Source organism: Saimiri boliviensis, chromosome 12 (assembly GCF_048565385.1).
Source record: "Saimiri boliviensis isolate mSaiBol1 chromosome 12, mSaiBol1.pri, whole genome shotgun sequence".
NCBI lineage: Eukaryota > Metazoa > Chordata > Mammalia > Primates > Cebidae > Saimiri > Saimiri boliviensis.
In genome coordinates, this window is record NC_133460.1 from 103400732 (window position 1) to 103426951 (window position 26220).

A 26220-nucleotide genomic window follows, 5' to 3' on the forward strand; every position below is an offset into this window, starting at 1 on the left:
AAAAAAAAAAAAAAAATTAATAAGGGCTGGGCGCGGTGGCTCAAGCCTGTAATCCCAGCACTTTGGGAGGCCGAGGCGGGTGGATCACGAGGTCGAGAGATCGAGACCATCCTGGTCAACATGGTGAAACCCCGTCTCTACTAAAAAAAATACAAAAAATTAGCTGGGCATGGTGGCTCGTGCCTGTAATCCCAGCTACTCAGGAGGCTGAGGCAGAAGAATTGCCTGAACCCAGGAGGCGGAGGCTGCGGTGAGCCGAGATCGCGCCATTGCACTCCAGCCTGGGTAACAAGAGCGAAACTCTGTCTCAAAAAAAAAAAAAAAAAAAGAAGAAGAAGAAGAAGAAAAAATTAACGTAGAAAAGTTCTTCAAGTTTCCCTTAAAGAAAACGGAAGGGGTGCCAGGGACACAGAAGCAAATAAAAAACTCCACAGCAAGTGTTAGGAATAAAACCAAATATACTAGTTACCACGTTAAATGCAAGTAAATTAAACTAAACTCTCCCAATTAAAAGGGAAGGTGTAGGGGGTGCATACAACAGAAATAAGAGGTTGAAAATTTACAAGAGGGTGGACACATTTGCAAATGCAAACTAAAAGCAAAAGCTAATCTCAGGGCGGGGCACAGTGGCTCACGCCTGTAATACCAGCACTTCAGGACGAGGCAGGCGGATCACAAGGTCAGGAGATGGAGAACGTCCTGACCAACATGGTGAAACCCCGTCTCTACTAAAAATACAAAAATTAGCTAGGTGTGGTGGTGTATGCCTCCCAAGGATGCCCCAGCTACTTGGGAGGCTGAGGCAGGAGAATTGCTTGAACCTGAGGGCGGAGGCTGCAGTGAGCCGAGATCAGACCACTGCACTCCAGCCTGGCGACAGTGAGACTCCGTCTCAAAAAGAAAAAAAATAGAAAAACCAAAAGCCAATCTCAGAAGGGAAGCCTCCTCACGCTACTCAGAAGACGTTCCCATAAACTAACAAGACGTAGCAAATTTAAACACAACAGCTCTGATTTCATGCACAGACAAAACTTAGTGCCCAACAGAAAAAGAACATTCATTAAAATCCGATCATGATTTTAGAACACAAGGGAAAATGTATTTTTAAATTCCAAAAGCCTGTAAATCAAACCACATTTACTGAATACTAAGGAATTAAAACTACAAATTAGCAATAAGAGTAACATAAACTGAAGACTACACAGATAACTAGTATCAAGTCTAGGCATACAGAAAAGCATTTGATACAAGCGTGGCAAAAATAGAGGAGCAGAGAAAAGACATGCAAGACATTCTTGAGCTTTCTGAGTAAAAAGCAAGCAAGCCAATACTTTAAGGGGCAAAATGGGCACCTCCCAAGCAAAAGAAAGAGCATGCAGACAGATGCCACACACAGAATAAAGCAAAAAACTTGCTCTCCAATGACTGGTGTGCAGGTGACTAAGAAAATAGTGTCAGATGAAACTGATGAAAACCACAGCAACATAAAAGACTGCTAAGGCATGTTTTAAAACCTCTGGTTCTCAGTCATGACTAACAACTAATGAAAGGTCTGAAACCCAAATAGCAGGCATAGTGATCAAACATGCTGTATTATTTAAAAAATAAATAAATAAATAATCAAGCAGGCCACAATGTAGAGGAAGGTCTGAAGCTGGAGGAAAATAATGAGTTAGACTAGTAAGTAGGTCAACAAGTATTGCAGGCAAGAAAAATTTGAATTAAGACAGTAACTTAGGAAAATAAAACAGGAGGAGTAGGTTCAAAGCTGTGACTAAGTAGGTACCATTCACCTGATCGGTGAATCAGGAGAGGGAATTCCAAAGGCACAAGACAGAGAAGGACACACAGGTTCATTTTGGACCTGAGTGCAATTAAAAATCATTATTTAGAGCTCAGTTTGAATCACCTAGGAATCCTGTTACATTGTATTCTTTGGCCAGGCGCTGTGGCTCACTCACACCTCTGTAATCCCAGCCCTTTGGGAGGTCAAGGTGGGCAGATCACCTGAGGTCAGGAGCTCAAGACCAGTCTGGCCAACATGGTGAAACCCCACCTCTACTAAAAATACAAACATTAGCTGGGCTTGGTAGCGGCTGCCTGTAATCCCAGCTATTCCAGATGCTGAGGTAGGAGAATTGTTTGAAGCCAGGAAGTGGAGAATACAGTTCGAGACCAACCTGGCCAACGTGGTGAAACCTCATCTCTACTAAAAACACAAAAACTAGCCAGGCATGGTGGTGGGTGCCTGTAATCCCAGCTACTCAGGAGGCTGAGGAAGGAGAATGGCTTGAACTCGGGAGGCGGAGGTTGCAGGGAGCTAAGATTGAGATCACACCACTGCACTCCAGCCTGGGCAATGAAGCAAGACTTCATCTCAGGAAAAAAAAAAAAAAAAAAAAAAAAAAAAAATGTGAAAATGACTGATTTAAATATATTTACATAGGTAGCCTGCAAGGGAGCTGGCTGATAAAAATACATCACGATTCGCCGGGCGTAGTGGCTTACACCTGTAATCCAAGCACTCTGGAGGCCAAGGCGGGTGGATCACCTGAGGTCAGGAGTTCAAGACCAGCCTGACCCCACCTTAAAAAAAATTAATTAAAAAAAAGAAAAAAATACATCACAATTACAAAAAGCAGCCGGGCATGTAATCTCAGCTGCTCAGGAGGCTGAGACACATTCAAAAATCACTTGAAGCCAGGAGCTGAGATCACACCACTGCACTGCAGCCTGGGCAATCAGTGAGTGAGACTGCATCTCAAAACACACACACACACACACACACACACACACACACACGCACACACACGCACGCATACACACACAATTAAAACAAAATAAAATCAATAAATCCTTTACTCACCTTTCTAGAAAGTGAACTATCGCCAAGCCTTCTCTCTTCCTCTCTACGACGTTCTCGCTCTTCAATTTCCAACTCCCTTTGGCGTTTTTTCCTTTCCACTTCTTCTAATTTCTTCACCCGCTCCTGATACTCTCGTAGCTCTTCCTCGCGTTTCGCTCGTTCGGCGCGCTCTCTCTCTTCACGCTCTAGACCATTGAGTAGGTTACTAAGTGTGCCTCCCAGCCACATCTTCCCCCTACTGCTAGTTCTACTTTCCTAGTACTAAACAGGTAACATAATGTACAACTAAAGGAATTTGAAAATAGTTTGCCATCAGCTACATGACAGAATATAGTCAGCAAACTAGTACTACAGCCTTCAACTATAGTTTTGTAATAAGATACTACAGAATCCTTCCCCCATTCCTTAGCAATCTGGGATTCCAGATATAGCATCATTTGACAACCGTCATCTGGAATGTATTCCTCAATAAATGTTAATACACAGAATATAGTGATAAAAAAAACAAAAAAGATTAATTTTTAAAAGAACATCAAATGTGTGGGGAAATGTTGGTAGAGGATGTAACAACTGGGTAGCAAACCGGGTTCTGAGAACCAGTTAATTACAGTGCTAACAGGCCAATTACCTTGATTCCTGTATTTTCTACATAAGATGACTGAAAACTAGATCTAACACCAACTTTGCACAGGTACCCTTCCAATCCTGTTCTACCTACGTACCTTTCAGCATTTGCTCTTCTGCCCTTCTCTGCTCCTCCTCCTCTTTTTCTCTGTAGTAAGTAACTCTGCGTTCTTCTTTACGTTGCCTTTTCCGTTCTTCCAATCTATTATGCCTTTCTTCTGCTAATCGCTCTTCAAACTGTTTAAGTTTTTCCTGCAATCGAAGTTACCCCCAACCCAAAAAGGTCAGATTTCGTCAAATGCAATAAACAGGCAGAAAGCTATTACATTTACAAAAGACTCTCAAATGTACTGAAATCATCAAAAGCAACCTCTCAGCACAAAACTCTAATTTCCCAAAGACCATTAATTCGTCAACAGGTCAAATTTTAAAAAATTTAAATTGTTGATATTACTGACACCCAGTGGGTTTGTCTTTATGCAAAACAAATTCAATGATCAAATTAGAACCGAAGACAAGGACATTTGATCTAGCTTTTCATTTCTAACAAAAACAGTAAACAAAAACTTGTACTCAACTTGCACCTTTAGAAAAATTCCTTCAGGTGATTGTTTTGCTTAGGAAATACTATCCAAAAATTCCGATTATTACTTGAATGACCATTATACATAATAAGTCAAGAATATACAAATTTGTTAAGGGAGAACCCTTAAGACGATACTAGAAAGCTCAAGAATAAACATTTCCCAAAAAAATCAGCAAGCGCACCTCATAAACAGACTGCCGTGCAGCTTTGAGTCGCATTACGAACAAATCTCTGTCTTCAAGCATTCGTGACATTCGATTCTTATGTTCAAGAGCCTTTTCACGTTCTAGCTGCATTGTAGTAATCTGCAAGTACAAAATACAGTGAAATTTCAAAGTATCATTTTTTTTTAACTCATTTACCCCAAATTACTGACAATACTCCTGAAAAATTAAAGTTGCTCCATTGCCCCTTCCACCGTGCCATAAAAACCAAAGCGCAACTAGCATGCGTGTCAACAGGTCCCCAGAAGGCAATTAGGAGCAAGAGTCATCCCGAGGCATTTAGAAGAGACAGTTTTTATTTAGCCCACAGCACCAGGAACTTTATTTATAAAGAAAAAACTATGATGTACTGGCATACCTTGGAGGCACTGCAGGCTTGGTTCTAGACTATCACAATAAAGAAAATATTGCAATAAAGCAAGTAACACAGGTTTTTTGGTTATCCAATGCATATATAAAAGTTTGCCGTTGCCGGGCGCGGTGGCTCAAGCCTGTAATCCCAGCACTTTGGGAGGCCGAGGCGGGTGGATCACAAGGTCGAGAGATCGAGACCAACCTGGTCAACATGGTGAAACCCCGTCTCTACTAAAAATACAAAAAAAAAAAAAATTAGCTGGGCATGGTGGCGCGTGCCTATAATCCCAGCTACTCAGGAGGCTGAGGCAGGAGAATTGCCTGAACCCAAGAGGCGGAGGTTGCGGTGAGCCGAGATCGCGTCATTGCACTCCAGCCTGGGTAACAAGAGCAAAACTCCGTCTCAGAAAAAAAAAAAAAAAAAGTTTGCCGTCTAAGTATACAATAGCACAATAGCATGTCTAAAACAGCAATGTACAAACCTTAATTTTCTAAGTCGGGTGCAGTAGTACACTGAGGCAGAGAATCACTTGAGCCCAGGAGTGCAGAACAGCCTGAACAACATAGTGAGACTCCTGCTCTCAAAGGTAACAAAACAAAAACTAATTTATTGCTTAAAAAACGCTAAAGATCACCTGAGCCTTCAAGGAGTCATAATCCTTTTGCTAGTGGAAGGTCTTGCCTCAATGTTGACAGCTGCTGACTGATCAGAGTGGCGAGTACTAAAGCAGGCGTCCCCAAACTACGACCTGCGGGCCGCATGCGGCCCCCTAAGGCCATTTATCCAGCCCCCCGCCGCACTTCAGGAAGGGGCACCTCTTTCATTGGTGGTCAGTAAAAGGAGCACAGTATGTGGCGGCCCTCGAACGGTCTGAGGGACAGTGAACTGGCCCCCTGTGTAAAAAGTCTGGGGACGCCTGTACTAAAGGATGAGGTGATTACAGTGATTTGTTAAAATAGATAACAATGAAGTCTGCCACACTGATTGCATCCTCTTACAAAAGATTTATCTAGCATGTGGCACTGGCTGACAGTTTACTTAAGAGTAGAATTTCAGGTAGGGCACAGTGGCTCACACCTGTAATCCCAGCACTTTGGGAGGCCAAGGCGGGCGGATAAAGAGGTTAAAAGATTGAGACCATCCTGGCCAACATGGTGAAACCCCAACTCTACTAAAAATACAAAAATTAGCTGGGTGTCGTGGCGTGCACCTGTAGTCCCAGCTACTCAGGAGGCTGAGGCAGGAGAACTGCTTGAACCCAGGAGGCAGAGGTTGCAGTGAGCCGAGATCACACCACTGCACTTCAGCCTAGCACCTGGCGATAGAGTAAGACTCTGTCTCAAAAAAAAAAAAAAAGTAGAATTTCAATTTGATTCGATCCTCTCAAACCCTGCTGCTGCTTTATCAACTATACTTATGGATATTCTAAATCCTCTGTTGTCATGTAAACAATGTTCATAGCATCGTCACCAGGAGATTTCATTTCAAGAAACCACTTACTTTGCTCATCCATAAGAAGCAACTCCTCGCCCATTCAAGTTTTATCATGAGATTGCATCAATTCAGTCACATCTTCAGGTTATAGTGGTTTTTTGTTTGTTTTGAGACAGAATCTCACTTTGTCACCAGGCCAGAGTGCAGTAGCCCTCTCTCAGCTCACCGCAACCTCCACCTCCTGGGTTCAAGAGGTTCTCCTGCCTCCGCCTCCCAAGCAGCAGGGACTACAGGTGCACCACCACACCCAGCTAGTTTTGTTGTTGTTGTATTTTTAGTAGAGACAGGATTTCACCATGTTGGCCAGGATGGTATCAATCCCTTGACCTTGTGATTTGCCCACCGCAGCCTCCCAAAGTGCTGGAATTACAGGCGTGAGCCACTGTACCTACACATTTGTGTTTTGTTTTGTTTTTTGTTTTGTTTTGTTTTTTAGACAGGGTCTGTCTCTGTCACCCAGGCACTGTAGTGGCACCATTTCAGCTCACTGCAACCTCAGCCCCCTTCTACCTCAGCCTCCCCAGTAGCTAGAAAAGCAGCCACATTCTACTACTCCTGGCTAAATTTTTTTTGGGGGCGGGGGAGGGGGTAGAGACAGGTTTTGCTATGTTGCCCAGGTTGATCTCAAACTCCTGGACTCATGCAATTTGCCTGCCTCAGGGATTAGAGGATTAGAGGAATGAGCTACTGCACCCAGCCTATAACTAATTCTAGTTCTCTTGCTGTTTTCATCACATCTACAATTATTTTCTCCACTCTACTCATGAACCCCTCCCAAGTCATCCATGAGGCTTGGGATCAACTTCTTCCAAACTATTATTATTATTTTGACCTCCTCCCATGAATCACAAATGCTCTTAGTGGCATCTGGAATGAAGAATTCCTTGTAGCAGGTTTTCAATGCACTTTGTCCAAATCCATCAGAGGAATCACTATGGCAGCTACAGCCTTATGAAATCTAGTTCTTAAATGATAAGACCTGATAGACAAAATTTCTCCTTGATCTACAGGCTGCAGAATGCATATTGTATTAACAGGCATGAAAACAAACATTAATCTTTTTTTTTCCTTTCAGAGAGAGTCTCTTTCTGTGGCCCAGGCTGGAGTGTGGTGGCGCAATCTCAGCTCACTGCAACCTCCACCTCCTGGATTCAAGCAGTTCTCCAGCCTCAGCCTTCCAAGTAGCTGGCATTACGGGCGCCTGCCACCACACCAGGCTACTTTTTCTATTTTTAGTAGAGATGGGATTTCACCATGCTGGTCAGGCTGTTCTTGGAACTCCTGACCTCGTGATCCACCCACCTCCACCTCCCAAAGTGCTGGGATTACAGGTGTGAGCCACTGCACCTGGCTAATCTCTCTTATTCATCCCCATCAGAACTGACATACGATCAGATGTATTGCTAGTGAGCAGTAATATTCTGAAAAGCCTTTTCTTTTTTAAACAGGTCTCAACAGAGGGCTTAAAATATTCAGCAAACCATGCTATAAACAGATATGCTATCATTCAGGTTTTGTTTCTCCATCTATAGACCACAGAAAAGGTAGCTTCTGCAGCATAATTCTTAAGGACCCTAGGATTTTTTCAATGACAAGAACTGGCTTCAACTTCCAGTCAGCAGCTGCATTAACCCCTAACAACAATGAGTATACCCTTCAACACTTTGAAGCCACTGACTTCTCTCTAGCTATGAAAGACCTAGTTGGCATCTCCTTCCAATAGAAGGTCGTTTCATCTACATTGCAAATCTACTGGCTGGGCATGATGGCTCACGCCTGTAATCCCAACACTCTGGGAGGCTGAGGCAGGCAAATTGCTTGACCTCAGGAGTTTGAGACCAGCCACCACCGGGAAGATCTTGTCTCTACTAAAAATATAAAAAAATTGCCAGTCATGGTGGTGCACACCAGTGATCCCAGCTACTAAGGAGGCTGAAGTGGGAGGAGCACTTAAGCCCACAGGGTGGAGGTTGTAGCGAACTGAGATGGCACCACTGCACTCCAGCCTGGATGACAGAGCGAGACCCTGTCTCTCAAAAAAGGAGAAAGAAAATCTGTTGTTTAGTGTAGCCACCTTCTTCAATTATCTCAGCCAAATCTTTGGATAACTTGCTGTAGCTTCTGTAACAGCACTTGCTGCTTCACACTGTACTTTCATGTTATAAAGACAGATTTCCTTAAACCTTATGAACCAACCTCTGCTAACTTCAAACTTTTCCTCTGCAACTTTTTTTTTTTTGAGATGGAGTCTCACTCTGTCACCAGACTAGAGTTCAGTGGCACAATCTCAGCTCACTGCAACCTCCGGCTCCCATGTTCATGCAATTCTCCTGCCTCAGCCTCCTGAGTACCTGGGACTACAGGCATCCACCACCATGTATTTTTAGTAGAGAAAGGGTCTCCCCATGTTGGCCAGGCTGGTCTTGAACTCCTGACTTCAAGTGACCTCGGCCTCCCAAAGTGCTGGGATTACAGACATGAGCCACCAGGATTGGCCTTCTGCAGTTTTCTAAGCTCCCTCAGCCTTCATAGTATTAACTCATGAGAGAATTACAGCCTTGCTCTGGATCAGGCTTTGGCCGAGGAGAATGTTATGGTTGGTTTGATCATCTGTCCAGACCAATGAAACTTTTTCCATATATATAAGGCTGTTTCACTTTCTCACTGTCTGTGTTCACTGGAGTAGCATTTTTAACTTCACAAACTTTTCCTTTGCATTCACAACCTGATTAGACAAAGAGGCCTAGCTTGCAACATGCCTTCCTCACTAAGCTTAACCATTTATAGCATTTGATTTAAAGTGATAGATAGATGACTCTTCCATTCACTCCAACATTTAGAAGCCACTGTGGGACTGTTAATTAGCCTAATTTCAGTATTATGTCTCAGGGAGTGGGTGAGGTGGCTCACTTCTATAATCCCAGCACTTTGGGAGGCTCAGGCCAGTGGAACACTTGAGGTCAGGCGTTCAAGACCAATCCAGCCAACTGGGCTGGGTGAACTAAAAACCCAGTCTCTACTAAAAACACAAATGTTAGCCAGGCGTGGTAGTAGGCACCTGTAATCCCAGCTACCTGGGGTACCACTGCACTCTAGCCTGGGCAAGTGTGAAACTCTGTCTCCCAAAATACGTGTGTGTGTGTGTGTGTGTGTGTGTATCGCTCACTCGCACTCTCTCTCTCAGGGAGTAATAGGAAGGTTCAAGAACAGGGAGAGGCAGAGAGTCAGGGAATGGCCAGTCAGAAGAACAGTCAGAACAGACACAACATTTATGGATTAAATTCATAATCTATATAAGAGTGGATTATGGCCGGGCACAGTGGCTCAAGCCTGTAATCCCAGCACTTTGGGAGGCCGAGGCGGGTGGATCACGAGGTCAAGAGATCGAGACCATCCTGGTCAACATGGTGAAACCCCGTCTCTACTAAAAAAATACAAAAAATTAGCTGGGCATGGTGGCGTGTGCCTGTAATCCCAGCTACTCAGGAGGTTGAGGCAGAAGAATTGCCTGAACCCAGGAGGCGGAGGTTGCGGTGAGCCGAGATCGCGCCATTGCGCTCCAGCCTGGGTAACAAGAGTGAAACTCCGTCTCAAAAAAAAAAAAAAAAAAAAAAAAAAAGAGTGGATTATGAGTGTGGTTTGTGGCACCCCAAAATAATAACAATAACATCAAAGATCACTCATCACTATAACAGATATAATAATGAAAAACTATGAAATACTTTGAGAATTACCAAAATGTGACAGACAGGAAATGAGCACATGCTGTTGGAAAATGGTATCAACAGACTTATTCAATGCAACGTTACCATAAACTTTCAATTTGTAAAAAAATAAATAAATAAATAAGAATAAAAATGATAATAATATGGGGAAGGGGCTTGGGGGAGGCATGGCGGCTCACACCCGTAATCCCAGAACTTTGGGAGGCCAAGCTGGGAGGATCGCTTGAGCCCAGTAGTTTGAGACCAGCCTGGGTAATACAAAAGCACAATGAAGTGAAGCATAATAAAACAAGGTGTGCCTATATATAGTAAAATAAAATAATGTGACACAGTAATAACAAATGCCATGGTTTAATTTTTAAAGGCATTTTCATCCTTAAAAACACCTGGATTTAATGCAGGATAATATAAGGCTATTTCCTTTCTGCCCTATATGAAAAAACAGAAAGCTCAAAATCAACCCAATTTCGTGTGCAGCACTTTTCTAATTAATATTTAATATTTACATGTTAAGAAAATTATCACAAAAATTCCAACGTTTCCTGAAAAAACGGTAAGAGCTGGCAATCCTAGGCCCATTAATCTCCAGGTGACAACAACCAGAACCAGATGAAACCAAGAAAAGGCTGCATTCTCCTATCACACTCTACACTGATGTTTGTCTCCCACTTACGGTTAGTTTTTTAATCCAGATCTGTTCACTCACTTTTATTACATATTTGGTGCCATAAGCATTTGTAAACCCTGTTTTTGTATCATCAGGTAAATGTAATATATACTATAAACTAACAATACTACGGAATGACCTATTTAGTTACAAAAGACCACACAGTACACAATTCCATTTATATGAAATGTCCAGAATCAGCAAATCTACCGATAGTAGTAGTCTGGTGGTTGCCTAAGGCAGGGGTGGTGAGGAAGAATAGAGATGACTACTGCTAATGGGTTTAGAACTTCTTTTTGATATATATTTAAAATTAGATTGTGGGCCGGGTACAGTGGCTCACACCTATAATCCCAGCACTTTGGGAGGCTGAGGCTGGTGGAGCACAAAATCAGGAGTTCCAGATCAGCCTGGCCAACATGGTGAAACCCCGTCTCTACTAAAAATACAAAAATTAGCTGGACATGGTGATGGGCGCCTGTAGTCCCAGTTACCTGGGAGGCTGAGGCAGGAAAATCGCTTGAACCCAGGAGGCAGAGGCTACAGTGAGCTGAGATCGCGCCACTGCACTCCAGCCTGGTGACAGAACAAGACTCCATCTCTAAATAAACAAACAAAGTGTACATAAAGCAGTTTTTTGTAAAATGAGCTTTTAAGTTGTTCTTTGTTTTTCAAGTCTCATTTTTAACCTCAATCATGAAATTTTCCATCTTTCTACCAATCTGTTAATAGGCAGCCATTAGAGCACCATTTCTAGCAGATTCTGAAAGCAATTCTGAATCCTTGGTTCCATTACTGGCGGAGGATTTAATTACAATATAAAAATAATACAATTAAATTAAAAACTTACTCTTTCTTCTTCTTGTTGTTCCCAAAGATCCATGTCTTTAATTCTCTGTTCCTCGTAAGCACTCTTTATCAAAGGAATTTCTTCCAAACGTTTGGCTCTTTCAAAATAGTCAATCTAAATGACATGAAAACAAATGTAGTTTTTACAAATCTTTTTTTTTTTTTTTTTTTGAGACAGAGTTTCACTCTTGTTACCCAGGCTGGAGTGCAATGGCACAATCTCAGCTCACCGCAACCGCCACCTCCTGGGTTCAGGCAATTCTCCTGCCTCAGCCTCCTGAGTAGCTGGGATTACAGGCACACGCCACCATGCCCAGCTAATTTTTTGTATTTTTAGTAGAGACCGGGTTTCACCATGTTGACCAGGATGGTCTCGATCTCTTGACCTTGTGATCCACCCGCCTCGGCCTCCCAAAGTGCTGGGATTACAGGCTTGAGCCACCGCGCCCGGCCACAAATCTCTTTTAACGTGGTATGTTAAAGGTTTACCAATCCTTTCATTTACCTTCTTTTCTTGATTCTTTAGGCGTTCTTGGAGTTCTTTCTTTTCTTTCTCCAGTTGTTCAACCTGTTTAGCCATGATGAAATCTGGATCCAATTCTTCAAGGTCCTGAAAGGTAATATGAACGCACAATTGTTAATAAGGATAAACAAGCAATGCCTAACATAACTCACTGTTTTCTAGAATAAAACCCTAAATTGCTTTTATTGTTATAATGGATGATAATTTAGGAAATGTAAAAATATTGTAAAATAGCCTTATTTCCATTTGACCGTAAAGAAAAATTAAAAATCCATACATCTTTTTCTCACTATTCTAATTTACATCTCCCCATACTCTACTATAGAGTGAGCAAACCTAATCCAAAAACTCACCTGAAATGCTCCAAATTTTAAAACTTTGTGAGCACCAACATGGTGCCACAAATGTAAAATTCTGCACCTAACTCGTGACAGGTCAGTCAAAATGCATTCAGAACTGTTTCATGCACAAAATTGTGTAAAATACTGTATAAAGTTACCGTCAGGCTATGTGTATAAGATGTCTATGAAACAGGCCAGGCATGGTAGTGTGCACCTGTAATTCCAGCACTTTGGGAGGCTAGTGCAGGTTGATCACTTGAGGTCAGGAGTTCAAGATCAGCCTGGCCAACATGGTGAAACCCTCATCTCTACGAAAATACAAAAACTAGCCGCCAGGCATGGTGGCACAAGCCTATAATCCTGGCTACTTGGGCTGAGGCAAGAGAATCACTTCAACTCAGGAGGCAGAGGTTGCAGGGAGCCAATATACCACTGCACTCCAACCTGGGCAACAGAGTGAGACTATCTTTAAAAAAAAAAAAAAAAAAAAAAAAAAAAAAAAAGGCCGGGCGCGGTGGCTCAAGCCTGTAATCCCAGCACTTTGGGAGGTCGAGGCGGGTGGATCACAAGGTCGAGAGATCGAGACCATCCTGGTCAACATGGTGAAACCCAGTCTCTACTAAAAATACCAAAAAAAAAAAAAAAAAAAAAAAAAAGTGTCTTATGAAACAAATGAATTTCGTGTTTAGACTCTGGTCCAAACCCCAAAATATCTCTTTATATACATATATGCAAATATTCCAAAATCCAAAGAAATCCAAAATCTGAAGCATATCTGCTCCCAAGCATTTTGGGTAAGGGATACATAATCTGTCCTATGATTAATATATAGTGGTTAAAACTGCACAGAGGGCCGGGCGCGGTGGCTCAAGCCTGTAATCCCAGCACTTTGGGAGGCCGAGGCGGGTGGATCACGAGGTCGAGAGATCGAGACCATCCTGGTCAACATGGTGAAACCCCGTCTCTACTAAAAATACAAAAAATTAGCTGGGCATGGTGGCGCGTGCCTGTAATCCCAGCTACTCGGGAGGCTGAGGCAGGAGAATTGCCTGAACCCAGGAGGCGGAGGCTGCGGTGAGCCGAGATCGAGCCATTGCACTCCAGCCTGGGTAACAAGAGCGAAACTCCGTCTCAAAAAAAAAAAAAAAAAAAAAACTGCACAGAGTGGGCCAGGCATGGTGACTCACGCCTGTAATCCCAGCACTTTGGGAGGCTGAGGCGGGTGAATCACCCGAGGTTGGGAGTTTGAGACCAGCCTGGCCTGGCCAACATGGTGAAACCCCATGTATACTAAAAATACAAAAATTAGCAGAGCGTAGTGGCGGGCACCTGTAATCCCAGCTACTCGGGAGGCTGAGGCAGGAGAATCGCTTGAACCCGGGAGATAGAGGTTGCAGTGAGCCAAGATTGCGTCACTGCACTCCAGTCTGGGCAACAAGAGTGAGACTCAGTCTCAAAATAAAAAAAAACCAACAGAACTGCACAGAGCAATTAAACATATGCTTACTCACAGATTTAGTCATGGCCAGCTCTACCAAAATGCATTAAAAAACTCAAAATAAGCCACCAAATGGCAAAGGACTATGGTTCTAAGAGTATAAAAGACCTAGATAAAACTAAGCTTTTTAAAAACTAAAATGCTACATACTTCAATGTCAATATCTTTGAATGCTTTGGCACCCAGTTCTGTTTTCTTGATCTGCTCCAAACGCTCTCGGACAGTTTTCTTTTTGATTTGTTCATGTTCCTGCAAGATACGCTCCTTTTCTCTCTCCTTTGCTTCCTGGCGCAGCCTCTCTTCCTCAGCCTTTCGTACTTTCTGGAGTTCAGCTTCCCTCTGTTCCAGTTCTTCTTTCTCACGCTGAATATTCAAACTCTCAAGGCGCTCTTTTCTTTCCTCAATTGTCTGGCGGCGAGCCAGGATCCGCTGGTGCTCTTTTCGTGAATTTTTGAGGTATGCAGTAACCGCCAACTGATGCTGTTCTTCTTTTTCTTGCTTCGAAAACAAATGAATTTTGAAAAATGACCAAAATTAGTATTCTCTGGTAGTAGGCATCAAAGAAATTACAAAGTAATCCTGATGTATTGCCTTTCTATGTATCTGCATTTGATATTGAAGATGACACTATCCAAGCTGTTTGTTTTCAGTATCAAATGCTATGGTGTTGCTCCTATTCAGTCTTTTAATAGCAATGACGCAGCTAAAGAAGCTCTCCTAGCTAAGACAACTTTTCTCTGCACCAAACGTACCTTAGGTGTTCATTAAGAGAGCTCACAAAGAAGAAATAACTTGGCTCACGCCTGTAACCCCAGCACTTCGGGAGGCCAAGGTGGGTTGAATCACTTGAGGCCAGGAGTTTCAGACCAGCTTGGCCAACACGGTAAAACCCCATCTCTACCAAAAATACAAAAAATTAGCAGGGCATACAGTGCGTGCCTGTAGTCCCAGCTATACAAGAGGCTGAAGCACAAGAATCACTTGAACCCAGGAGGTAGAGACTGTAGTGAGACAAGATGGCGCCACTATACTCCAGCCTAGGTGACACAGTGAGACTCCATCTCAAACAAATAAATAAATATAGAAGGAAAGAAAGAAAGAAAAGCAGGAGGGAAAAATCCAGTCATTGTACTTTACTCTTTGAGGAATCATATGTCCACTCTGTTGCTTCTGTAACATAATCCACACTATTACATTACCTATAAAGAGTAATAATATTTCGTTCAGTGGAAGAAAGCTCAATGGTTTGTGTATTTGATAAAGTAATAATTCTATAGAATTCTGCTTCTATAGAATTCTACCAAGTACAATTCTATAGAGATAAATCCCTTCTCTTAGATATCATCTCAAACCTTTTTGTGAAAGACATGGCATAAGAGTCCCTCAAAACTTCTGAGATTTATTTCCCTGGGAAGATGCATACCAGTATATGAGCTGGCTTAATGACTTCAAGTGCTTTTGCAAGTACTGAGGACATGGCTGTCAGCTGGTTTCTTATCTGCTCTGAAGGCATGCTTTGCAAATGAGGACCAATTGGAGCATCTTCTCGAGTAGCATAATTCAAATCAGATCCAAAACTCAGGGTCCGAGAAGTGTGATCAATACGAACCTTTGAAAATTAAATTATAAATGGTTAAATCCATACGTAAGCATGAAGTCAAAAAAAGTAACAAAAAAAGTCATATACAAAAGCTAGAAAAATTCACTCAGCAAACTTTAAAATGAGAAACAAAGGATATGTGTCTTTCTAGTCCTCAAGGGCCTTCTTCTGTCCCCTTACAGCACCTACCTACCTGCAAGTCGCAATGCCTGGCTGCATCTACTATGGCCCGTTCCAGTTGGAAAGCATCAACAAAAGGAACCAGAGAAGTCAAACGAGAAAACTCAATGCTCTGATAAATCTGTGCCACCTGCATAGAAAACACAGCGTTAATAACACTAACCACTATTTATTCAGCACTTTTTTTTTTTTTTTTTTGAGGCGGAGTTTCGCTCTTGTTACCCAGGCTGGAGTGCAATGGCGCGATCTCGGCTCACCGCAACCTCCGCCTCCTGGGTTCAGGCAATTCTCCTGCCTCAGCCTCCTGAGTAGCTGGGATTACAGGCACGTGCCACCATGCCCAGCTAATTTTTTGTATTTTTAGTAGAGACGGGGTTTCACCATGTTGACCAGGATGGTCTCGATCTCTCGACCTCGTGATCCACCCGCCTCGGCCTCCCAAAGTGCTAGGATTACAGGCTTGAGCCACCGCGCCCGGCCTATTCAGCACTTTTTATATGCAATCTCATGACAGTCATGGGAAGTAGAAATTATGCCAGCGAATTATGTTAGTAGTACATTGTCAAAGCCAGAATTCTAATCCCAGACTATCAACCCCAAATCTCATGCTTTGAGAACTATCATCATACTATTCCTCAAACCTATAACCTTTTCAAATCCTGGTTTTCGTAAAATAAGAAAAAAAACTAAAAGTCTACTACTTACCAAATATATTTATAAACACTTCTTAGATAATTTTTGTCTGAAGGAGACTGGCAGCATTACTATTTAGAGTTACACTGCTAATTAGCCTTCAACTATTTATATAGCACACAAGAAATAACACTGCTCACATGTACAAAAGCAAGCAGGTCAATGAAATGTGCACAAATACTGAGGTAAAAATATAATAAAAAGCCTTCCTTCCCAAAATGAAACAAATGAAAAACAAAATGGGAGCACTTATGCCCCCATTATAAGCCAAAACATTAAAACTTACTCAAGCCCCTGGACTAAAATATATGAAAAGGCTGTCTCATTCACTAATGGTAGGAGGATCTATTAATCCAGGCTTCTGAATAGCTATTAAAGCTTTAAATGTATAACCCCTACAACTAATTCCACTTCTTATGCCAAAGAAAGTAACAGAAGTAGGCAAAGATACATGTATGAAAGATGCTCAGTGCTACAAGATTTTTAACAGGAAAAAAATCTAGTAATACAGGTTTTCAAGAGAGTCTGAATAAACAAACCATGGTATCTTAAAAGGAATAAGGTAGCCCTACATTACTAACAAGGAAAGATGCCCAAAGACAGTGTTCAGCCAAAAAAAAAAAAAAAAAGTCAGTTACAAAACGTGTAAACACAGTTATCCTGATTTTCAAGTTAGTAAGTAGTATGAGACTAATTTTGGGCAAGGGCAGAACCTGGGGAGGTTCTCACTCCCTAAACAGTTCTAGATTTTTCCAGTTTTTAGTTTCATGATCAGTACACACAAACAAGAAAACTCCAGTTCTTCCACAAAACCTTTTTTAATGTGTACCTGCTGCAGAAGGCGGAGGATGGTGTTGTTCTGCAGTTGTGGCACATACTGCTGCAATTCCGGTTCCTTTTCAGGTTGTTCCCTAACCCAATTTAGAACCTGTAAAATCCATTAAATTGAAAGAGAATCATACTTTCTACAGTAACAGACACCAAAACATCTGAAATTCTTTCAGTTAAGATACAAAAACATCATCCAATGCAGAGAAATACAAAATGTATCATGAAGCTACTGATACTTGTTTGAAGATGACTGACACCAACAACTAGTCCTACTGCTAATTAACCTCCAGAGGTTTGCTTAGCACATCGGAAATATCTTTTCTCTTGAAATAAAGAAAAAAGACATGAAATGTGCACTGAATTCTAACACATAGGACAATACTTCTTTCTAAACGAGTATCAGTACAACCCAAAAGTGCAATAAGGCCAACTCTGTGGTAACAATCAGAAAGAACTTAAATCCAAAGGCTTACCTTTGTGACTCGCTCACAGAGTTTTAGTGGGTTAAATTCCACTTCAAGCCAATTGTAAAGGTCTTTCACTTCTGGGACAACATATTGCAGTACATTAAATCTGACCTAGAGTAAGCAAAACAAAAGTCGTAACTGCCAAAGGAAATTTTCCAACTAAGATTCTGAACTGACTATGAATTAAAGAAAATGATAGCACTGGAAATCTGAAAAATGATTTAAAAAAAATCACCAAGCCTCAACCTCCTCTAAATTTACCAAAGATGAATCCAAGTACAACTTTGCTGGATCTCTTGCCCCACACTATGCGCACTAACCTACAGTTACAAGTATGTAAAAAGCAAATGAAACTCTAAAACACAACCACAACCAATCAAACTGTGGCCAACAGAATAGTTTATTACCAATAACAAGGAAAATACCAGGTCTACTTGTTTTTTTTTTTTCCACTTTCAGCTAAGGCTTTAGATTCACAGAGTTTTACTTTTACATAAATTGTCACACAAAAATTATCATGGCTGCACTATTTCTAAAAGCCCCAAACTGGGAAGAACTCACTCATAAAGAAGAGGGTGCTGTGTTCATAAAATACACAAAAATGCTCAAAAAAAGAAAAGTTATGTAAGAACACATGAATAAATCTCACAAACATAATCTTACATGTGAGAAAAAGAATTTCACATATCACCCCATTTACATGGACTTCAATTTTACCAAGAAATATGTCATTTGTTGGGAACTGTTAACGCAAGGACAGAATAACTGCTGGGACACAGCAAAGGCCAGGAGTGTGTTCCCAAAGACGGTGGGTGACAAAACTGAGGCAAATGTTGGCAGATCCCATCCCCAAGCAAGCAAGGAGGTTGCCCAAACACACCAGCACTCAGGTCTAAGATTAACTCCAATGTAAAATGGGTAAAAGACTGACATCCTACAACAGTTTAATACTTCCCCCTTATAAGCATCCATTTATTTTTAATTCCCTAACTAACTTGGAATCTGTCTTTAAGAAAAAGAAAAGTTCCCTGCTCTAATTTCATTTCTATGAAATTATTTGAATCTTCATGCAGCTCGCCTTCCAAATAGGGAATGTAAAAGGCTGCCATAACCTACTGAATTACATTCCTCACTAAAACACACAATTGGCTTGCTTTCTGATTTAAAAGTCACTCTTACGAACACCTGAGTCTTCCTGAGATAATTGAATCACACTGTCTCACAAATTTCAATTATCACACCCTCACACTCAGATAATGACATCGGATATATGATCAACTCAAAAAGTTGATAAATGACTCCTGGCAATCAGCTAATCCTTTAACTTGACACTAATAGGTACCCTTGTAGAAGTCTACACTCTATGGCAGGCGTCCCCAAACTGCGGCCCCCTGAGGCCATTTATCCACCCCCCCCCCCACTGCACTTCAGGAAGGGGCACCTCTTTCATTGGTGGTCAGTGAGAGGAGTACAGTATGTGGCAGCCCTCCAAAGGTCTGAGGGACAGTGAACTGGCCCCCTGTGTAAAAAGTTTGGGGACGCCTGCTCTGTGGGGCACAATGAGGGCCCTATTCTAGATGCCCTAGCTGCTGATCCAATGCTCCCCATTAGTGATCACTATGACTTGCTCACAGAGTTTTAGTAGCTTAAAAATTCTACTTCCAGCCAACTGTAAATGTCTTTCACTCTGGGACAACATATGGCAGTTCATTAAATTTAAGTCTAAGAGATCACCTTTAACAGCAAGGTGACATGGATTATCCTTTCAGTGTGGTACATTTCTTCAGCATTAAAAATTAGAAGCAAATTTTTAAAACATTTGCTAATGAAATCTTTCTCACAAAACTGCTGTTGCATTATTACACTGAGTCCTACATTGGTCCCATAAACAGAAAGTTGAACTCTGTGGGCAGTGGCAGCAGAGTAAAACAAGGAGGTACAAAGTAGGAAAAAGCTACTCTGTAGAAACTCTGCAGAAATAAACTACAAAGCAGATCTGCATTGCTATGTCCCAAAAGAACAATACCACTATCTAGAAAACATATTCATTCTTAAATTAACTACTGCAGAAAATTTAGGCCTTTTATCTAGTTTTTACCAGAGTGACTATAGGTGTTTTCTCAGAATACATTTTAAAAATATCTAAGAGAGCTTGCCATTATCTTCGTGATTTCTTTAATGCTCTATTCGTGAATAATTAGGGACTGTTAATGATTTAAATTCCATTTTTGGTAAACATACAGCCAAGTTGATTTTTCCTTAATACTTTTCTCTAGTACTTACCCCTATTTTTCTATTATCCGGAAGTAATCTACTGGAGGTGATTACAATAACCACCAACTCAAGACTGCCATGATGAGAATCCCTACAATCTAAGCTCCCCTGGAATACAACTTCTGCCTTCAGTTTCACCTGCTAGGCACATTAATAGGCACTCGAATTTTCACTGAACAGAAGATTCCATCAGTGTGAAACACCGAAAAGATACACATATCTGGGCTGGGCACAGTGGCTCACTCCATAATTCCAGCAGTTTGGGAAGCTGAAGCAGGTGGATCACAAGGTCAGGAGTTCAAGACCAGCCTGGCCAAGATGGTGAAACCCTGTCTCTACTAAAAATACAAAAATTAGCTGGGTATGGTGGTGGGTGCCTGTAATCCCAGCTACCAGGGAGGCTGAGGCAGGAGAATCTCCTGAACCCAGGAGGTGGAGGTTGCAAATGAGCCAAGATCGTGCCACTGCACTCCAGCCTGCATAACAGAGCAAGACTCCATTTCGAGGAAATAAAAAGTGTGTGTGGTACCTTCCCCTGCTCTCTCTTCCTACTACTCCAGCCATATAAGCCACGCCTGTTTCCCCTTCGCCTTCCACCATGACAGTAATTTTCCTGAGGCCTTCCCAGATACAGAAGCAACTATATTTCCTATACAGCCTGTGGAACTGTAAGCCAATTAAACTTGTTTTCTTTATAAATTACCCGGCCAGGCGCGGTGGCTCAAGCCTGTAATCCCAGCACTTTGGGAGGCCGAGGCGGGTGGATCACGAGGTCGAGAGATCGAGACCATCCTGGTCAACATGGTGAAACCCCGTCTCTACTAAAAATACAAAAAACTAGCTGGGCGTGGTGGCGCGTGCCCGTAATCCCAGCAATACTTAGGAGGCTGAGGCAGAAGAATTGCCTGAGCCCAGGAGGTGGAGGCTGCGGTGAGCCGAGATCGCGCCATTGCACTCCAGCCTGGGTAACAAGAGCAAAACTCCGTCTCAAAAAAAATAAAAAATAAAAAATAAAAAAATAAATTACCCAATCTCGTCTATTTTTTTGTTTCATTGTTTGTTTCAGAGTCTCACTCTGTCGCCCAGGCCAGAGTGCAGTGGCATGATTTCACTTCATTGCAACCTCCACCTCCCTGATTCAAGAGATTCTCCTGACTCGGCCTCCTGAGTAGCTGTGTTTACAGGCATGCACCACCACACCCAGCTAATTTTTGTATTTTTAGTAGAGACTGGGTTTCACCATGTTGGCTAGGCTGGTCTCTAACTCCTGACCTCAGGTGATCTGCCCACTTCAGCCTCCCAAAGCGCTGGGATTACATTCGTGAGCCACCGCAGCCGGCCTCAGGTATTTCTTTAAAGCAGTGCAAGAACATACTAATACACCTAGCCTCTTGATATTTCCCACACACAGCTTAGTTTTTCTAGAGCCCCCATGAAATAACCCATGACCCTTCTTGCCCATCAATACTTCTTCTCTTACTGAATGGTCCACAGTATTCCTCAGAGCCAACCCAAGTCCTCCTACATCAAAACTCCGAACAATTTAAGCCCAGCTCACCCACTGGAGCGAACTGCCTCAACTGAACAGTGATTGACACCAGTGCTTCCCTGTCTATACATCAGAATCCCCTGGCAATGAATCAGAATTCCTAGTATTTAATCATGGGTATTAAACCTGACCACAAAGTTTTCTGCCCAAAGCTATAAAAAGGCAAATTAATACTAACCATATCATTAATAAGGCCAATTCGTGTCGGTGGGGCTTGAAGACCTAGTAGCGTTGCAAGGCGACGTTGTTTTTCAACTATAATGCCATCCATATCCAGAAGTCGAGCAATATCCGTACGCTCAGGAGTAATAGGGATGGAAAGAGTGGCTAAAAGGACTCTAGTAGACATTCTACAGAGAACAAAGTTTTAAACCTGTTAGGTTTGTAAATGACACTTGATAAGCAAGAAAGCACTTCTCTTTTAATCTTATGGTAAGGTGCTTTCCATACCATAAGATTATGGTATGGAAAGTGACAGAACGTGTGCATCGCCACAGTGCACTATACTCATAAATATTATCCCATCAAAGCATGGGAGTAAGAGAAACGGACTATGTTTAAATGAATATTTGGAGAATCAGAACTTCATCTGTCCACTCAGTATTGTCAGTGTTTTTAAGCTACAGAAAAAGACTGTGATTAAATGGCAGAAAAGGCACATTCATATACCCCATACTTCCTTACAAAATTAAGGCAGCTTTAAAAACTAAGGAAATGGCTGGGCGCAGTGGCTCACACCTGTAATCCCAGCACTATGGAAGGCGGAGGCAGGCAGATTACCTGAGGTCAGGATAACACTATACTGCTATCAGCCTGGCCAACCTGGTGAAACCCCATGTCTACTAAAAACAGAAAAGTTAGCTGGGGTGGTGGCGGGTGTCCATAATCCCAGCAACTCAGGAGGCTGAGGTAGCAGAATCACTTGAACCCAGGAGGCGGAGGTTGCAGTGCACTGAGATTACACCACTACACTCCACCCTGGGCAGCAGAATGAGACTCCATATTCAAAAAAAAAACCCTAAAGAAATAATTGACAATAAGGGAGAAAAAACTGTAAGAATCACAAGTGTGCCAGGCATGGCGGCTCATGCCTGTAATCCCACACTTTGGTAGGCCAAACCAGGAGGATTGCCAGGTCAGGAGATCAAGACCATCCTGGCCAACATGGTGAAACCCCACCTCTACTCCAAGTACAAAAACTAGCTGGGGCTGGGCTCGGTGGCTCGAGCCTGTAATCCCAGCGCTTTGGGAGGCCGAGGTGGGTGGATCACGAGGTCAAGAGATCGAGACCATCCTGGTCAACATGGTGAAACCCCGTCTCTACTAAAAATACAAAAAAATTAGCTGGGCATGGTGGCGTGTGCCTGTAATCCCAGCTACTCAGGAGGCTGAGGCAGGAGAATTGCCTGAACCCAGGAGACGGAGGTTGCGGTGAGCCGAGATCCCGCCATTGCACTCCAGCCTGGGTAATAAGAGCGAAACTCCGTCTCAAAAAAAAAAAAAACTAGCTGGGAGTGATGGTGAACACCCGTAGTCCCAGCTACCTGAGAGGCTGAGGCAGGAGAATCGCTTAAACTCAGGAGATGGGGGTTGCAGTGAGCCAAGACGGCACCACTGCACTCCAGCATGGTGACAGCGAAACTTCATCTCAAAAAAAAAAAATCACAAATGAACACTATTATGGTAGTAGTGAGGGAAAGGAGTAGACAGGAACCAGAAGCTAAATTTTCACACCCCTTAAAGACAAGAAATCAAGCTGCAAAGCACAGCAAGACCCCAAAGATGGTGGGCTCTGGAGTCAAAGGGCTAGAATCTCCCTTTCACCATTTCCAAGACTGTGACCCTAAGGCAAGATACTTAATTTTCTGAGTTATAAGGCTATTGCAAAGATTAAACCAAATAATGTACAAAGGGCTGGACAGCCTAATGCTTACTATTATTACAGTATTCTCTGAAAGGTATCTTGAAGAACATATTCTTCTCATAACAAATAGATGTGGGCGGGCATGGTGGCTCACGCCTATAATCTCAGCACTTTGGGAGGCCGAAGCAGGTGGATCACCTGAAGTCAGGAGTTCAGGACCAGCCTGGCTAACACGGTGAAACCCATTTGACGAAAAATAAAAATTAAAAAATTTAAAAAAAAAAAAAGGACAGAAATTAGCCGGGTATGGTGGCGCATGCCTGTATTTCCACTACTCAGGAGGCTGAGGCAGGAGAATCGCTTGAACCCAGGAGGCGGAGGCTGCAGTGAGCCAAGATCATGCTATTGCACTCTAGCTTGGGCAACAAGAGCAAAACTCCATCTCCAAAAAAAAAGGATGTGAATTACATAAGTGACAGTGGATGCCACAACGGACACCGTCTTCAAAAGTTTCTAAGAAAATATACTAGTGGCCAGGCACAGTGGCTCATCCTATAAATCCCAATACGTGGCCAGGCATAGTGGCTCATACCGGTAATCCCAACACTTTGGGAGGCAAAGGCGGACAGATCACCTGAGGTTGGGAGTTCGAGACCAACCTGATCAACATGGAGAAACCCCGTCTCTACTAAAAATACAAAATTAGTCAGGCGTGGTGGCTTGCTCACCCCTGTAATACCAGCACTTTGGGAGGCCGAGGCATGCAGATCACCTGAGATTGGGAGTCTGAGACCAAACTGACCAACACGGAGAAACCCTGTCTCTACTAAAAATACAAAACTAGCCAGGTGTGGTGGCAGATGCCTATAATCCCAGCTACTTGGGAGGCTGAGGTAGGAGAATCTCTTGAACCCAGGAGGCAGAGGTTGCAGTGAAAAGAGATGGCATCATTGCACTCCAGCCTGGGCAACAAGAGCAAAACTCCAACTGAAAAAAAAAAAAAAAAAAATTCCAACACATTGGGAGGCTAAAGCAGGAAGATCATTTGAGACCAGAAGCTTTGAGACCAACCTGGGTAACATAACGAGAGCCTGTCTCCACAAAAAATAAAAAATAAAAAAATAAACATTAGCTGGACATAGTGGTGCTCTCCTGGAGTCCTTGCTACTCAGAAGACTGAGGTATTAGAATCGCCTGAGCCCAGGAGCTTAAGGATGCATGCAGTGAGCTACAATCACACCACTACACTGCAGCCTGAGCAAGGAAGCAAGACCCTATCAGAAAGGAAAGAAAAACAGAACAAAGGAGAGAAAGAAAAAAACAAAATATACTAGCAGGATTCATCTAATTGTTCTCATGAATTGCTCTAAACAGTTTTACATAAGACAATTTGCTGTACATAATTATACTGGATAGCAAAATAACTGGTCTACCAATACGAAAACAGGTGGTATATGTGTTATCTGTTGTCTAAATACAATAGCTTTTTTTTGGAGAAGTCGTCTTGCTCTATCGCCCAGGCTGGAGTACAGAGGCACAATCTCGACTCACTGCAACCTCTTCCTCCTGGGTTCAAGCCTTTCGTTCAAGCCTTTCTCCTGCTTCAGCCTCCCGAGTAGCTAGAATTACATGCGTGCACCACCACACCCAGTCATTTTTATATTTTTAGTAAAGATGGGGTTTTATCATGTTGGCCAGACTGGTCTTCAACTCCTAACCTCAAGTAATCTCCCACCTCGGCCTCCCCAAAGTGCTGGGATTACAGGCATGAGTCACCATGCCCGGCCAGAAATGTTATTTTTTACAAGTGACAGAAAACAGATTATACATAATGTTAAAAAGAATAAAATGGCCGGGCGCGGTGGCTCAAGCCTGTAATCCCAGCACTTTGGGAGGCCGAGGCGGGTGGATCACGAGGTCAAGAGATCGAGACCATCCCGGTCAACATAGTGAAACCCCGTCTCTACTAAAAATACAAAAAATTAGCTGGGCATGGTGGCGCGTGCCTGTAATCCCAGCTACTCAGGAGGCTGAGGCAGGAGAATTGCCTGAACCCAGGAGGCGGAGGGTACAGTGAGCCGAGATCACGCCATTGCACTCCAGCCTGGATAACAAGAGTGAAACTCCATCTCAAAAAAATAAAATAAAATAAAATAAAATGGAAGACTACGCCTTCAGGGCTCATTTCTGTAGTTTGCTGCTAGAGATGTTTCTCTGAACACGTGGAGTACAGGGAAAAAGTGGTCTATAGGTTGTTAGGTTATAGACCCTTTTTTTCATATTCATATGTATTTATACACGAATAAACATGTCCCAAATAGTCTACAGTTAATATTTTACAATCAGGAAAAAATGACTTGATAGAAGTATTTACCTTGCTGGGCGTGGTGGCTCATGCCTGTAATCCCAGCACTTTGGGAGGCCAAGGCAGGGGGATCACCTGAGGACCAGAGTTCAAGACCAGCCAAACTCTGACAAAACATGGTGAAACCCTATCTCTACCAAAAACACAAAAAATCAGCTATGCATGGTGGCACACACCTGTAATCCCAGCTATTCAAGAGGCTAAGGCAGGAGAAACTTTAACCCAGGGAGGCAGAGGTTGCAGTGAGCCGAGATCACACCACTGTACTCCAGCCTGGGCAATAAAAGCCAGTTTCTATCTCAACAACAACAAAAAAAAGCAGCAGCAGCAGCATTTATCTCAATTTTCTCTTGCTCTAAGAATAGCCAGACATGGTGGCTCACACCTGTAATCTCAGCACTTTGGGAGGCCAAGGTGGGCGGATCACCTGAGATTAGGAGTTCGAGACTAGCCTGACCAACATGGTGAAACCCCGTCTCTACTGAAAATACGAAATTAGCCAGGCAGGGTGGGCATGCCTGTAATGCCAGCTACTGGGGAGGGTGAGGCAGGAGAATCTCTTGAACCCAGAAGGTGGAGGTTGCAGTGAGCTGAGATCACACCATTGCACTCCAGCCTAGGCAACAAGAGAGAAACTCCATCTCC

At 42.7% G+C, this 26220-nt stretch overlaps 1 protein-coding gene and 2 non-coding genes across 3 annotated transcripts in view; all 3 read right to left on the minus strand.

Moving 5' to 3' along the window:
• The window catches only part of EIF3A (eukaryotic translation initiation factor 3 subunit A), a 57951-nt gene that overhangs the window by 13637 nt on the left and 18094 nt on the right, over positions 1–26220 (minus strand). Inside the window, exons 7-17 of the mRNA XM_039465333.2 lie at positions 21525–21696; positions 17530–17634; positions 17055–17153; positions 15546–15662; positions 15176–15361; positions 13903–14250; positions 11896–12000; positions 11392–11505; positions 4259–4381; positions 3589–3742; positions 2867–3051 (exon numbers count right to left, since the gene is read on the minus strand). Coding sequence (XP_039321267.1) covers positions 2867–3051; positions 3589–3742; positions 4259–4381; positions 11392–11505; positions 11896–12000; positions 13903–14250; positions 15176–15361; positions 15546–15662; positions 17055–17153; positions 17530–17634; positions 21525–21696 — 1708 coding nt within the window. The remainder of the gene's footprint in view (positions 1–2866; positions 3052–3588; positions 3743–4258; positions 4382–11391; positions 11506–11895; positions 12001–13902; positions 14251–15175; positions 15362–15545; positions 15663–17054; positions 17154–17529; positions 17635–21524; positions 21697–26220) is intronic.
• LOC120362575 (small nucleolar RNA SNORA19) lies at positions 16269–16400 on the minus strand. The gene has a single exon (XR_005578434.1). It is a non-coding gene; the product is annotated as a small nucleolar RNA SNORA19 (small nucleolar RNA).
• LOC120362576 (small nucleolar RNA SNORA19) lies at positions 17291–17413 on the minus strand. The gene has a single exon (XR_005578435.1). It is a non-coding gene; the product is annotated as a small nucleolar RNA SNORA19 (small nucleolar RNA).